Source organism: Dipteris shenzhenensis, chromosome 6 (assembly GCF_047967505.1).
Source record: "Dipteris shenzhenensis isolate YYH24624 ecotype China chromosome 6, Dip_SZ_1.0, whole genome shotgun sequence".
NCBI lineage: Eukaryota > Viridiplantae > Streptophyta > Polypodiopsida > Gleicheniales > Dipteridaceae > Dipteris > Dipteris shenzhenensis.
The window spans coordinates 17,991,422-18,005,150 of NC_141601.1; the positions used below are offsets into that span (position 1 = coordinate 17,991,422).

Consider the following 13,729-nt stretch of genomic DNA (forward strand, 5'->3'; position numbering starts at 1 on the left):
TGGCCAATGTATGAGTTAATTACGGTGGTTAGGGCCACTTTTTCCTTCTAAGGTTTTTCCCTCTAACCACAGTTAGAGGTTGAGTTAGTAGTATAGCCGGTTTCGACTCACCCTATGCTCAATTCTAGGGTTGTTGGTGTTGGAATACTGAAAGGAAAGAGTAGAGTGGACACAAACTCAGAATACTTGCTTATGGAATGAAGAAAAGTGAGGTCCTTAAGTAGGCACCTCATACAAGCTCACTGACATCACTGATGACCACAGAGCTCCACAATCATCTCCTCAATCTGCTCCTAGATTCTCTCAATCATCCTATGTGGCTCTCCACCACCTAACTGTGCTTATGGGCACCTAACTGTGCCTCTAGCACTCACACATAGAAACATAAGGTGTGCCTGAGGCATACACCTTGAGATATCCCAACAAACCCTTCTCAAGGGAATGCCTCAGGCTATGTCAAGGATACATCTAGTCTCATAGTTTCTCATGCCATCTCATGGTGGTCAAGGATAAATCTATGGCTAGGTTCAGGCTGAGTACCTTGACATAAAAAGAGAGATCTGGAGCATACATAGAGATGTGTTTAAAATGCATAATCTTCAAAGGATGCCTCATCTTGTGGAGGCTCATTAACTGTAAGTAGATTTGCATTTTCTGTCTTTGCTTTGGCTTTGCAAAACTTCTCATTCTGGTTGTTCTTGCCACAGTGCTTGCATGGATTAACTTTGAAGCAGTCCTTTGAAAGGTGATTTGTCTTTCCACAGTGATTGCAAGGAGTATACTTGCCCTTCTGGACTTTTACAGCATAAGCAGTGTCATTGCCTTTCCTGAGCTCCATATGCCTTTCTTCTTCTTGGAGAGCAGAGATAATGCCTTCAAGGTTAGGATTGGGAAGATTCTTCAAAGTGCTAACAATGTGATCAAATCCTTCAGGCATACTCTTAAGTAACACTGCCATAGCATCATCAGGAGTGATAGGAGAGTTGATAGAAGCTAATTGAGTCATAAGACTCCGCATATAGTTGACATGAGCTGCTAAAGTAGTATCACTTGCCATCTTTAATTCAAAGAAAGAGATTTTAAGTGATAGTTTAGAGATGTGAGAGCTTGCACCAAAAATCATGTCTAGCTTCTGCCAAGCTTCCGAAGGAGACTCTAAGTCAGAGATATGGTGTATATAATCATCACCTAGAGCAAGAGCAATTATACCATATGCTTTTTCTTCTCTTGCTGGATCCCTTGCCGGTCGTGTCGGAGTTGAGGATTGTCCAGCATTGGAGGCCGTAGAAGAAGCGGTAGGAGTCGGTTTGACAAGTCCCCATAAGTTCTCCCTCATCACTGCAAATTTCACCTTCATTTGCCATGTATGGAAGCCCTTTCCATTGAACTTCTCAAGATTAAATATGGTAGCCATGAGAGGGTCTAACCCAGATATTGGGCAGTGTCTATCTCTCTTACAAGGCAAAAATAACTGAAAGACTTCCAAAATATGAGCACTTGATGTAGCAAATAGTAGTGACCAGATTTCAAACAATGATGCTTCTTCTTACATGCTTCATAGAAGTGGGTGAAATAAACACTTTCCAATCAAAACCAGGTCTAGCAAGTCAAAACAAAACTGAAGCAACACTTGTACTAAAGTTATTGAAAACTTCAAAAGACCAAAAATGCTAGAGTAGCATTTTACGTAGCATCATTTTCAAAAGCTTGTCAAAACTGTCAAAACTAGAGAGCTGAACTTGGAGGGCTTATAGCTCACTCTTCAAGGCAAAAGAAAGGGGGCTTTCTGAGGCAAAAGAAAGCTGGTATACCACAGTAGAACCTCTGGGAAGAAGAGGCGAAAAAACGCGTCAGGTCGCCTTCTCCTTCTTCAACAAAGTCGACTGATTTTTCTCTGTTTTCTCCTTCAATATGCAGCCATTGCTGCTCAGATTTCAGCACAAGGTAGCTCTAGGTATGGACCAGCCCCCCCTGAAAGAAATTAGAGAAAGATCAAGTGTGCTGGGAGAAAACGCAGAAGAGACAGTTGACGACCTTCGTGTAATGGCGACGAGCAGAAGCGAAGATTTGTCAATTCCTTGCAGCCAGAAGTTCGCCCCAACAAGGTGGATCTCCAGCTGGAAGGGCGTGGGAAATGGCTGAGAATCGGAGGAGAACAGGCTTAAGCAAATTTTTGGAAGAAGAGGGAGAGATGGTGAAGAAGAAGAAGAGGAAGAAGATGATGATGTGGCAAAAATGGGCTCAAGGAGGATCAAATGGCTCTGATACCATGTTGGAATACTGAAAGGAAAGAGTAGAGTGGACACAAACTCAGAATACTTGCTTATGGAATGAAGAAAAGTGAGGTCCTTAAGTAGGCACCTCATACAAGCTCACTGACATCACTGATGACCACAGAGCTCCACAATCATCTCCTCAATCTGCTCCTAGATTCTCTCAATCATCCTATGTGGCTCTCCACCACCTAACTGTGCTTATGGGCACCTAACTGTGCCTCTAGCACTCACACATAGAAACATAAGGTGTGCCTGAGGCATACACCTTGAGATATCCCAACAGTTGGAAACTAACTGGCGGCAATGACACCTCCGCTTCCCAGGAGCTCACCCATCCCTATTTGTTCCCATTTTAGTGCGTTTACCTAGAGATCTCCACAAATTGGTCTAGCCATCCAAACACCAAAAGCTTAAGGCGATGGATGTTCCCAATCAACAGGAGTTGCAGGCATTTAAAGGCTGGCATGAGAGAGCTAGGAAAGTTATGTACTGGCTGTCTCAGTATTTCAGATTCCATGATTGTGCATATTCAGGATGCAAGCAAGTCTAGGATTTGAACATACTTACTGGTTCACTCTAGAAGTGTGGATTATACCTCCAACACCCCCCCTCGAGCCACACTTCGGTTGAGGCCCTAGCTCTCAAATTCACAACCATGAATCTGATACCATGTTGGAAACTAATTGGTGGGAGCCACACCTCCCCTTCTCGGGAGATCCCACAAATTGCTCTAGCCATCCAAACTCCAAAATCTTAAGTCCTATGGTGTATCCAATGTATGGAATTGCCCCTTATCAAGTCTAGGATTTGAAACATCTTATTGTTCTCTCTAGAGCTATGGATTGTACCTCCAATAGTTTTGTGGAACTTCTTGTCTTAGTCTCATCCCATGAGAAGGTTGTGTCCTTCCCCTCAAGCTTCTCCTTTTAAAACAATCGACTAAATTTGCAACTCCTCGATATCCTCGGAGGAGGCCATTGTAAAAAAGTTGCCCAATGGTAGGATCACTGGCAGTCCATACCGGAGTACACATAGGGTCTAGGATTGCAAATTTAGCAATTCCATCCTTGTTTGAGAAGTAACTTATTTTTGATGTTTAGAAAATTTTGAAAATTTAAATATCCTTTGAGTAGAGCTGATTTTTAGACTTGCAAGATTGGATAAATTATATATCTAATGGTAGGCAAGCATATTTAATGAGATGACACCAATCCTTATTGGGTCTATGCTGTGCGCTTTTGATTCTAATCTTTTCAAAATTTGAGGCGAGTTACGATTGATATATTTTTATGGGCTTGAAGTTGCATTTTGAGCATCTATTCTTTTAAAAAGTAGAGGATTGCACGTTTTTTGAAAGGAAATTAAATTGAAAATAATTGGAGAATTTCGTGATACTCGACTTGATATCATTGTACCAAATCAAATCCTTTGAGCAAAGCTAACCGTAGACAGTGAGGATGTTTTCGTGTTTGAAAATCTTAGTTTGCAGCAACTTTTTATTTTTGATTGTCTAGTCCTTTTTCTTCCTTGCACTTTGTGAACTACCCACCTTTTTTGACATTGTTACTCAAAAGATTTTAATGCACCTTTTTGGGACAATGTTCTTGTCTTCTTTGCATTTGCAGAGCTTTGAGGCTTGCGCAAGAAATGGACAGCAAAAGTGGTGGAGGCATTGGTGTTGCTACTTGTGCACTAGCAAGAGTTAAATGTTCCAAAGGTGACCTTGGTCCCTACTTCCTCAATACAAGGTGTTTAAATGGAGGGCTCTGACCTTCTGTATCTTGTTTTAATCCTTTTGTTTTATGAAACAGGTGAGTATGATAAGGCTATTGAGTTGTTTCAGAAGGGCTTGAACATTTTAAATACATCAAGTTACTTTTCTAAACAAGATCCTATCATGGAAAACATACGTACAGAGGTTGCAGAGTTTATGACCCTTGTGGGAAGGTTAGTTGAGCTACCTCACTATTTTTTAGACTAGGGCTACTACTCTTGTTACCTTTTTAAGTTGAATGGTGTTCCACATAGGATGGGAATAGGGTCTTTTTGACTCACTATCCACATGCTTGTAATTGTTAACTGGACTTGTAATAGTTAGTATTACATTCTCATGAAGTGTACATAGGGTGAGAAAGAAAGGAAGCAAGAGCAAGAGTGAGCAAAATGGAGAGAGTGAGCTGAACGTAGTTCACTCCCCAAAGTGTACTGAACTGAAGTGAAGTTCAATGAAAGAGATGAGGGTTTTGTCTAAGTGACAAAACCCTATCTAATCACTAACTGTAGTTAGAGATTAGACCGTGGTTAGGGTAAGAGGGAAAAGTGTCCCTAATTCACTTATTACATTACATTGGCCACTGCCTAGAATAAAATAATAATTCTAACACCCCCTTGCAGTGCCAATGTGGTGTACAAGGTAGTGATCAATCACCAAAAGGAGATAAGTTTAGGGCACTGCGAAATGCCTCAAACTTCTCACGTGGAAGTGCTTTGGTGAAGATGTCTGCAACATTGTATCATCATCATCATCATCGTCAGCAATAGGACATCAGGGTGGATGAAGGCTGTGGAAGTGGAGGCATGAGGTCAGCAATAGAACGCTGTCGCCCCCTCAAGGGTGCAGTCGTGGTACGTCTCTTGGTCGTAGCTCTGCGTCTAACCAAGGCCACAGTGACCCCCATCGGTTGGGTTCCAACCCTAAACAAGGAGGGGATGTCCCCAAGTGTGATCTGTGAGTCAACCCTGTGTCTGAGCTGTCGGGTCATAGGCTTCGGGTCACGGTCATGTCGAGGTCTTGCCTCGAGGGGGTCTATGTGATCTGGCTGAAAGAATTCTGTGATAGAGCTTTGAGAGGTATCAGTCGAGGGAGAAGTTTGCTCCTGTCTTCGTGCTCGGAGTATCCTATCGCGGTGTCTGAGTATCTCATGAATGAAACCAGCCAAGCATCGCTGGTTTGGATAGGAGAGGACACAGGTGAGCATCCCATAACTATCTCTGAAGAGGCAGTAGAAACGCTCTTGGATCTCATAGTAAATAGGACATGTGAAGATGAAGTGCTCCTCTGTCTCAACCTCCTGCATGTCACACAGTGTGCATATGCACCTCTCCCTGGGTAACTGCTCTGCTCGGCCGCTCTCGATACGAAGTATGTGTGAAGAGACCTGGAACTACCCAAGGGAGATCCTCAGCGAGTGGGGTAAGTGAATCTACGTGTATCCTGGTGGATCAATGAAACCCTCCGTTGTGATATGTAGGAAGTGATCTCTGTAGAAGCCGAGCTTCACTGGAAGATCACTCGGGCCCAACCAAGTCCGGAATGTGTGTAGCTGTAGTAGATCCTCACGGATAACCTGGTTGACCTCGTGTGATAGGAGGGGAGAGAGAGGAGCATCCATGCTGTTCTGGAAAGGAGGTAGTCTGTCCATGTGGAGCCCTAGTCTTGCAAACCATCTCTCTGTGCGTGCATACCAACACCTCTGATTTCCCCTGCTGCAAGTGCCATAGAAGAGGACAGTGCTAGCCATGGTATCCTGCTACGCCCGGATGTGTAATCCACTGTAGATTGCTTCTTGCTCAGCCAAGAAATGCAAGCGTTGCCTAAAAAGAAACAATTACCACTAGTGGACTGCCTGGTATCATAGTCTCCAGCCCAATCTGAATCACTGTAAGCATGCATCTGCAAGTCACCCCCCCGGGGAAACATCAAGCCAAAAGACTTTGTGCCTTGCAAATATTTGAAGATGCGTTTTACAGCCTGCCAATGTGTTGTCTTTGGCCTGTGCATATATCTGCTCACTTGAGATACTGCATACTGAATATTGGGCCGTGTATTGCACAAGTAGATGAGGCATCCAATAGCCTGGGTGTAAATTGTGACATCCACTGATTCACCTGCATGATACATAGTAAGCTTCAGCCCCGGCTCCACGGGAGTGGCAAAAGGCTTACAATCATGCATGTCGAGCCTATCCAAGAGCTTCTGCACATACTTGGATTGAGACATAACGATGCCACGCTTGTCTTGTATAAACTGGATCCCCAAATAAAAATTTAACATGCCCAAATCTGTCATGTCAAATTCACCTTTCAACTCAGCTTTGAAATCTGCAATTATATTCTCATTAGACCTTGTGAGCAGCATGTCATCTACATAAAGAATGATGACCAAAATATCCCCTCCATCCTTGTTGATGTAGAGGGTGCTTTTCGTGGGACTATTGTGTATTCCCTTGCCAGGAATGCATCTATCTTGGCACTGAAGTGCATTGCCAGAAAGTTCAAATCCAGGAGGTTGCTTGACATAAATCTCTTCTTGCAAGTCCTCATTAAGGAAAGCTGTTTTTATGTCCAACTGATGGACATTCCAAACAAAATTTGCAGCCATTGTAATAACTGACCTTATGGTGGTCATCCGGGATGTAGGAGCAAAAGTCTCTCCATAATCTATGCCCTTCTTCTATGCATAGCCTTTGGCAACCAGGCTTGCCTTGTACCGGTCAATAGATCCAGTTGGCTTCCTTTTCACCTTGGAAACCCACTTGGTACCAATGGCATGCTTACCTGGTGGCAAATCCACAATATCCCAAGTCTGATTTTTCTCTATGGACTGCAATTCATTGTGCATGGCATGCATCCAATGCACATTATCCTTTGCTTCTTCAAAAGAGTCACGCTCCTCTTCATCAAGAAGAGTCCCGGCATAAGCTGTCTCAACTGAAAGTGCCCCCCCTGCGTGCCTTACTGCACTACGAGTCCTGCGAGGCAATGGGCCCTCAAGCCTACTCTCCCTGAGAGTCTGTAGCAACCAATTCGGGAGTTTTGGCTGCGTGTATCTCTTGAATCTCTTGCCTAACAACTTCATCCACACCCTGTGGAGGTACAAAATCAGCCGGTGGCTGAATCGGGCATGTGGATCAGGAGGAGGTTACTGTAAATTCTGATTTTCAGCGGGGGAGCCAAATGCTATAGGAAGCATCCCCTCAAACACATCATCTGAAGAAGCTGGAATCTGAAATTCAGCATGTGTATGTGCTGAATTTTCAGAGAATATAACATCTCTACTCACAAAAATCTTGCGTGTAGCAGGATTGTAGAGACGATAGCCTTTGCTTTGTGAACTATATCCCACAAAACTGCATTTAAGTGCCTTATTTGACAACTTGTGTCAAAACTCCACAGGCAGGTGGGCATATGCAACACAACCAAAAACTCTGAAATCGTCCACTGAAGGCTTTCTCCCATGCCATGCCTCATAGGGAGTGTTTGTCTTCAAAGCCTTTGTGAGAGCCCGATTCAAGATATAGTTGGCACACATGAGGCCTTCAAGCCAAAATCTGTGAGGCAACTTACTTGTAAGCATGCATCTATCCATCTGTTGGAATACTGAAAGGAAAGAGTAGAGTGGACACAAACTCAGAATACTTGCTTATGGAATGAAGAAAAGTGAGGTCCTTAAGTAGGCACCTCATACAAGCTCACTGACATCACTGATGATCTCAGAGCTCCACAATCATCTCCTCAATCTGCTCCTAGATTCTCTCAATCATCCTATGTGGCTTTTCCACCACCTAACTGTGCTTGTGGACACCTAACTGTGCCTCTAGCACTCACACATAGAAACATAAGGTGTGGCTGAGGCATACACCTTGAGATATCCCAACAAACCCCCCCTCAAGGAAATGCCTCAGGCTATGTCAAGGATACATCTAGTCTCATAGTTTCTCATGCCATCTCATGGTGGTCAAGGATAAATCTATGGCTAGGTTCTCATGCTAGCAAGGGTTTCCTTGGGTGTAAGGTAAACAAAAAGGGATACAAAAAGACCTTTCAATGGTTATCTCCCCTGCATGTACATGCACACAATGTCTGCAGGAGGTACCATGGAACAAAACATACACATGGCCTACATCATAAGGTGACCAGAGGTGTTTACAAAACACACAAAACACAGTAGTTTATTTTCATTCATTTTGGAGGACTATCCAGGCTGAGTACCTTGACATAAAAAGAGAGATCTGGAGCATACATAGAGATGATTTAAAATGCATAATCTTCATGGGATGCCTCATCTTGTGGAGGCAAAATATCCATGTCAAGGCAAGGTCTTACCACATGGGCAGTGTCTAGTGCCTTATAAGATGGTACTATGATAGAACAAGTGGATCTGAAAGTCATATCCTTCAAGAGAACAATTATCTTGTCATCTCCATAGTTGTGTAGAGAAGCATATCTTAGGTATCTGACCTTCATCTTTTTCTTGTACTTGGAGTCAAATAAAAGTTCCATGAGAGGGTAGATCTCTGTAGTTGCTTCCTTTTTGGCAACCATTGTTTTGGCAATCTTCAACAAGGAAGTCAGGTTGGCATTTTCATCCTTTGTAGCATAACAAGACATTGCTTTATGTTTTGGCTTTTCACATATTTTGCATAAGCAAGCCATGAGAGGCTCTAACCGAAGAATTGGGTAGTGTCTTCTCTCTTACAGGGCTTAGAATAACAATTGAAATGCTTCAAAATATAAGCATTTAATGTAGCAAAGTCTTGTGACCAAATTTCAAACAATGATGCTTTCACTTACATGCTTCATAGAAGTGGCTAAAATGAATACTTTCCAATCAAAACCAGGTCTAGCAAGTCAAAACAAAACTGAATCCACACTTGTACTGAAGTTATTGAAAGCTTCAAAAAACCAGAAATGCTAGAGTAGCATTTTATGTAGCATCATCTTCAAAAACTTGTCCAAAACTGTCAAAACTGAAAAGCTGAACTTGGAGGGCTTGTAGCTCACTCTTCAAAGCAAGGAAAAGAGGGCTTTTTGAAGCAAAAGAAAGCTAGAGAAGGTCCAGCACAGAGGTTGGACGAAATGGTGCGCACTTTTGCCCGGGAGAGTTGCTATAGGCTGAAACTGAGTTTTGACGATTTCTCCCTCGTTACTGAACCAAATGACCTGAAAAATGGCTCAAAATCTTCGTCTTGAGGTTGCCCATCTACTCCTAAGAGGGCTTAGGCAATGGCGGAGTAGGCAGGGAGTATTGAGCAACAGAAGAAATTCGCTGTTTGGAGAATGGCAGCCACCACAGACGTTTTTTCTTCAATTGCTTGCAGGTGGAAGTTCGCCCATACTAGAGGAGTTTCCAGCTCAGAGGGTTTGGGCAATGGCTGTTTGTAGATGGAGAACCAAGCTCTCAAAGATTTTGGGAAGAAAGAGGAAAATGGAGAAGAAGAAGATGAAGAAGAAGATGATGATGTGGCAGAAATGGGCTCAAGGGGGATCAAAGGGCTCTGATACCATGTTGGAATACTGAAAGGAAAGAGTAGAGTGGACACAAACTCAGAATACTTGCTTATGGAATGAAGAAAAGTGCGGTCCTTAAGTAGGCACCTCATACAAGCTCACTGACATCACTGATGATCTCAGAGCTCCACAATCATCTCCTCAATCTGCTCCTAGATTCTCTCAATCATCCTATGTGGCTTTTCCACCACCTAACTGTGCTTGTGGGCACCTAACTGTGCCTCTAGCACTCACACATAGAAACATAAGGTGTGCCTGAGGCATACACCTTGAGATATCCCAACACCATCTCCATAGCAGTGTGATTCTTTCGCTCAGCTTTGCCATTCTGTTGAGGTGTAAGCCTCACTATAAGCTGATGCGTGATACCTTTCTTCTTAAAAAATGCCTCAAACTCATGAGACATATACTCTCCTTCTCGATCTGTGCGAAGTGTCTGCACCTTGAGTCCTGTCTCATTCTCAACCATAGCCACAAAGTGTTTGAAATGCATAAACACTTCTGATTTTTCCTTGAGACCATAGACCCAAGCGTAGTTGGTGAAGTCATCTATGAATATAACAAAATAAAGATAACCCCTAAAAGCAGGTGTCCTCATGGGACCGCAAACATCACTGTGAATAAGCTGTAATTTCCGTGTAGCTTTCACTGCACCATCCTTCTTGAAAGGAAGTCTATGTGTCTTGCCAAGGATGCAACCTTCACATGCATGAGGAGGAGGTGACTCTAAAGGAGGCAATGCATCAACCATAACATGCCTCTGAAGTGTCATTAAGCTGCCATAGCTCATGTGCCCATACCTGGCATGCCATAACTCCGCATTCTGCATCGCAGCAGTGGGAGTGCTTACTGATAATGCAAGATCGAATCTTTTTCCATATAGATCAAGCTGAAAAAGACCCCGATACAAAGTGCCAGACAACATCAAAGCATAGTCATTCTCTTTGTCTCTGACTGCGCACTTATCATCATAAAAAACAACCTGAAATCATCCTTTATTGAGAGAGGACACTGAAAGCAAATTCTTCTTTATGCCTGGCACATAGAGTACATCTGAAATTCTGAAATCTGTGCCATCAGTGGATGTGAGAATAATGTCTCCCACTCCACACACTGATAAGAAGAATTGTTTGCACAAGTCACCTTCTTTTTGGTAGGTGGAGGATGCAGAGATACAGAAAGACTCTTCTTGGAAGTGATGTGCTTTGAAGCACCGCTATCAAAATACCAAGTATTCAATGTCTCATTGACACTGAGAGAGCATGCATCCTTTGAAGGATCATAGCTGCAAGTCAAAAAAGCATAAGGGTCATCATCATTAGTGGCTGTAGCATCTAAACTACCCACTAAAAAATCTGAGGTGCAAGACAGAAAGACATAGTGCTCTTCCACAAAGTTGGCTGCAACATCTCCCCCATCATGAGGAGCTGATGCATCTGACACAGCCATACTTGAATCCCTTTTCTTCTCTTTAGCCATGTGCTTCTTGCATTCTCCAATATAATGACTTGGCTTCTTGCAATAGTGACAACTGCCCTTCTTTTTCTGCTTATCTGCATCACCCTTAGCCTTATAAGAGGGCTGTCCTGAATCAGCTCTATGTTGATGTGCGGGCTGATTGGCATGTGGCTTTTGCTTCCCTTCACCCTTGGGCTTGAACTTGGAAAGCATGGCATGCTCGCCAGCCCGGGTTGCCATATTTCTGCGTGTTTGCTCCTCCTGTAATAGAAGTCCTACCAACTCGTGAAAGGAGAGAGGATTACTGCCTCCCCTCAATGGCAAATTCAGCGAGGTGTGGAAACCGAGATAGGACTCAAGAAGAGAATTCAAAGTGGTGGTAATCATCTCTGAATCTGGAATGATTTTATCAATATTCAGCAATTGTTCCCTTAAGTCTTGAAGCTTTGTGAGGTGAGAATTCATGGAATCTTCCTCATCCATATGCGTATGAGAAAGCTCTCGCTTCAGAAAGGAAACTGTGGCATCATTTCTTGCTGCAAACATACTCTCTAGTATCTCCCAAGCTGCCATTGATGTCTTGCATGATCGAATGTGAGGTATAATGAACCTCTTGTCAGAGAGAGAAATCACTGAAAGAGCTTGTGCATCTCTAGAGTCCCATCTTTTCTGCTCTGCTGTGGGAGCTCCTGGAGCAGCAGCTCCAACTACTTGTGCTGCATTTTGACCTCTACCCTTGCCTCCACCTGTAGGAGTGACAGGTGTAGCCACTGTATGTGGTCTTGCTTCATCTCCATTGACATAATCCCAAACGTGTCTGCCAACTAAGATATTGCGAACCATGAAACTCCACAAGGAGTAGTTGGTGCCATCCAACTTATCTTCCTGTGTGAGAACTCCGAACACCTCATTGGGATTGTTTTGAGCCATTTATGCCAGATAAACTCAAAAAGCACAGCAAACTGACAAAGTAAAATCCCTTTCTGGGATGTCAAATGCACAAATAAAATCTGCAAAGAAAATCTGCCCACAATGACAAATACTGTCACACCCTATCCAAGGCTTAGAATGCACCTCAATGCTCTGCTGAATGTCCAAAAATCTGCAAAAAAGTAGCAAAAGTCTGCAAATTGACTCGTACTGAGTCCAGAATTGCTTGTAGACTTCCAAATGCTTTTTTACCCACAAAATTGCAACCCAAATGCAAAAGCTCCAATTTCTTATGGGAAATTGCATACAAAAGAGGAAAAATGACATGAATGCTCCAAATGTTGCACAAATTGCACTCTACCTGCAAAAGCCCAAATTTCACTGCAAAATTGCAGTGTAATTGCAAAAGCTCCAAATCTCTTCAAAATCTGCAGATTAACTGCAATGTTTGCTAAAGCTCCAAATGTGCTCCCAAAAGCTAAGCCAAACAATGGCTAAATGCACAAATGTAACAAATGCTTGTCAAAAGCGCGCCTTTCAAAATGCCCCTGCAAAAGAAAACTGCTCAAGGTACCAATGCTCCAAACTGTACGGATGCCTATACGGTCGAAATCTGTACACTTGTACGGATGTATGGACTGTACGGAATGCAGGCGTCCCTGTATGGAATAGTGGCGCAGATGTATGGACTGTGCAACATCTGGTGTACGGACTGTACGTTAGCTCGTACGGACCTGGAGTAGATGTACGAAAATGTAGGCTGTATGGCTGCCACGAATCTGCTGGTGCAGTTGTATGGCAGTATGGACGAAAGATGTAGCTGTACAGGACACGAGGCGCAGATGTACGGCCAGCTGTAGGTACTGATGATGCACAGCAGATGTACGGGCATGCAACAGATGTACAGACGGTGGCTCGACGAAGGAACTGTACGGAATGCATGCGGGAGCTGGTACAGGCTGTACGGATGACGTTGTTGCAGGTGTAAGGACAAAGTACGGACGACGTCGCTGCAGGTGTATGGACGGAAATCCGTATAGTCGTACGGACTGTACGGACGAGTAGGAGTGGGAGTTGGAGGTCGAGCTTGCGGGCGATGGGGCGGGTAGGAAGGACCTGCTCTGATACCAAATGTGAGAAAGAAAGGAAGCAAGAGCAAAAATGGAGAGAGTGAGCTGAACGTAGTTCATTCCCCAAAGTGTAGTGAGCTGAAGTGAAGTTCAATGAAAGAGATGAGGGTTTTGTCTAAGTGACAAAACCCTATCTAATCACTAACCGTAGTTAGAGATTAGACTGTGGTTAGGGGGAAAAGCCTCTAAGAGAGAAAAGTGCCCCTAACCCACTTATTACATTACATTGGCCACTGCCTAGAATATAATAATAATTCTAACACATAGGTAGTGTCCGTTGAGTTAATATAGTAGGGAGAGGGGTGAGGAGATGGTGAGTGAGAGAGAGCAAGAGAGAGTGAGAGCTGGAAGCTTGGAAGCTGAAAGCTGAGTTGCAATAGAAGAGTGTGAGAGTACAACTCAATGAGTGAAAGATAAGGTTTTGTCCTAGTGACAAACACTGTTGCATCCGTACGCGTACGGTCATTTTTTCCGTACGGACGTCCGTACGGATTTCCGTACGTGACTTTTTTGGGGGGGGGGGGGAATCGGGATGCGTACCTTATATTATTGCTTGGCTGCTATGTTCGAATCCGTACGACATCCTTGTGAAGGCTCCCGAATCCCAAGAAAGGCCGTACGTACGAATTTCCAATCACGATTCAC

At 43.6% G+C, this 13,729-nt stretch overlaps 1 protein-coding gene across 1 annotated transcript in view; it reads left to right on the forward strand.

Moving 5' to 3' along the window:
* LOC147900878 (Tetratricopeptide repeat (TPR)-like superfamily protein) overlaps positions 1–13,729 on the forward strand; it is a 120,706-nt gene that overhangs the window by 91,131 nt on the left and 15,846 nt on the right. Inside the window, exons 9-10 of the mRNA XM_087376387.1 lie at positions 3,902–3,993; positions 4,088–4,223. Of these exons, the coding sequence (XP_087232513.1) occupies positions 3,902–3,993; positions 4,088–4,223 (228 nt within the window). The remainder of the gene's footprint in view (positions 1–3,901; positions 3,994–4,087; positions 4,224–13,729) is intronic.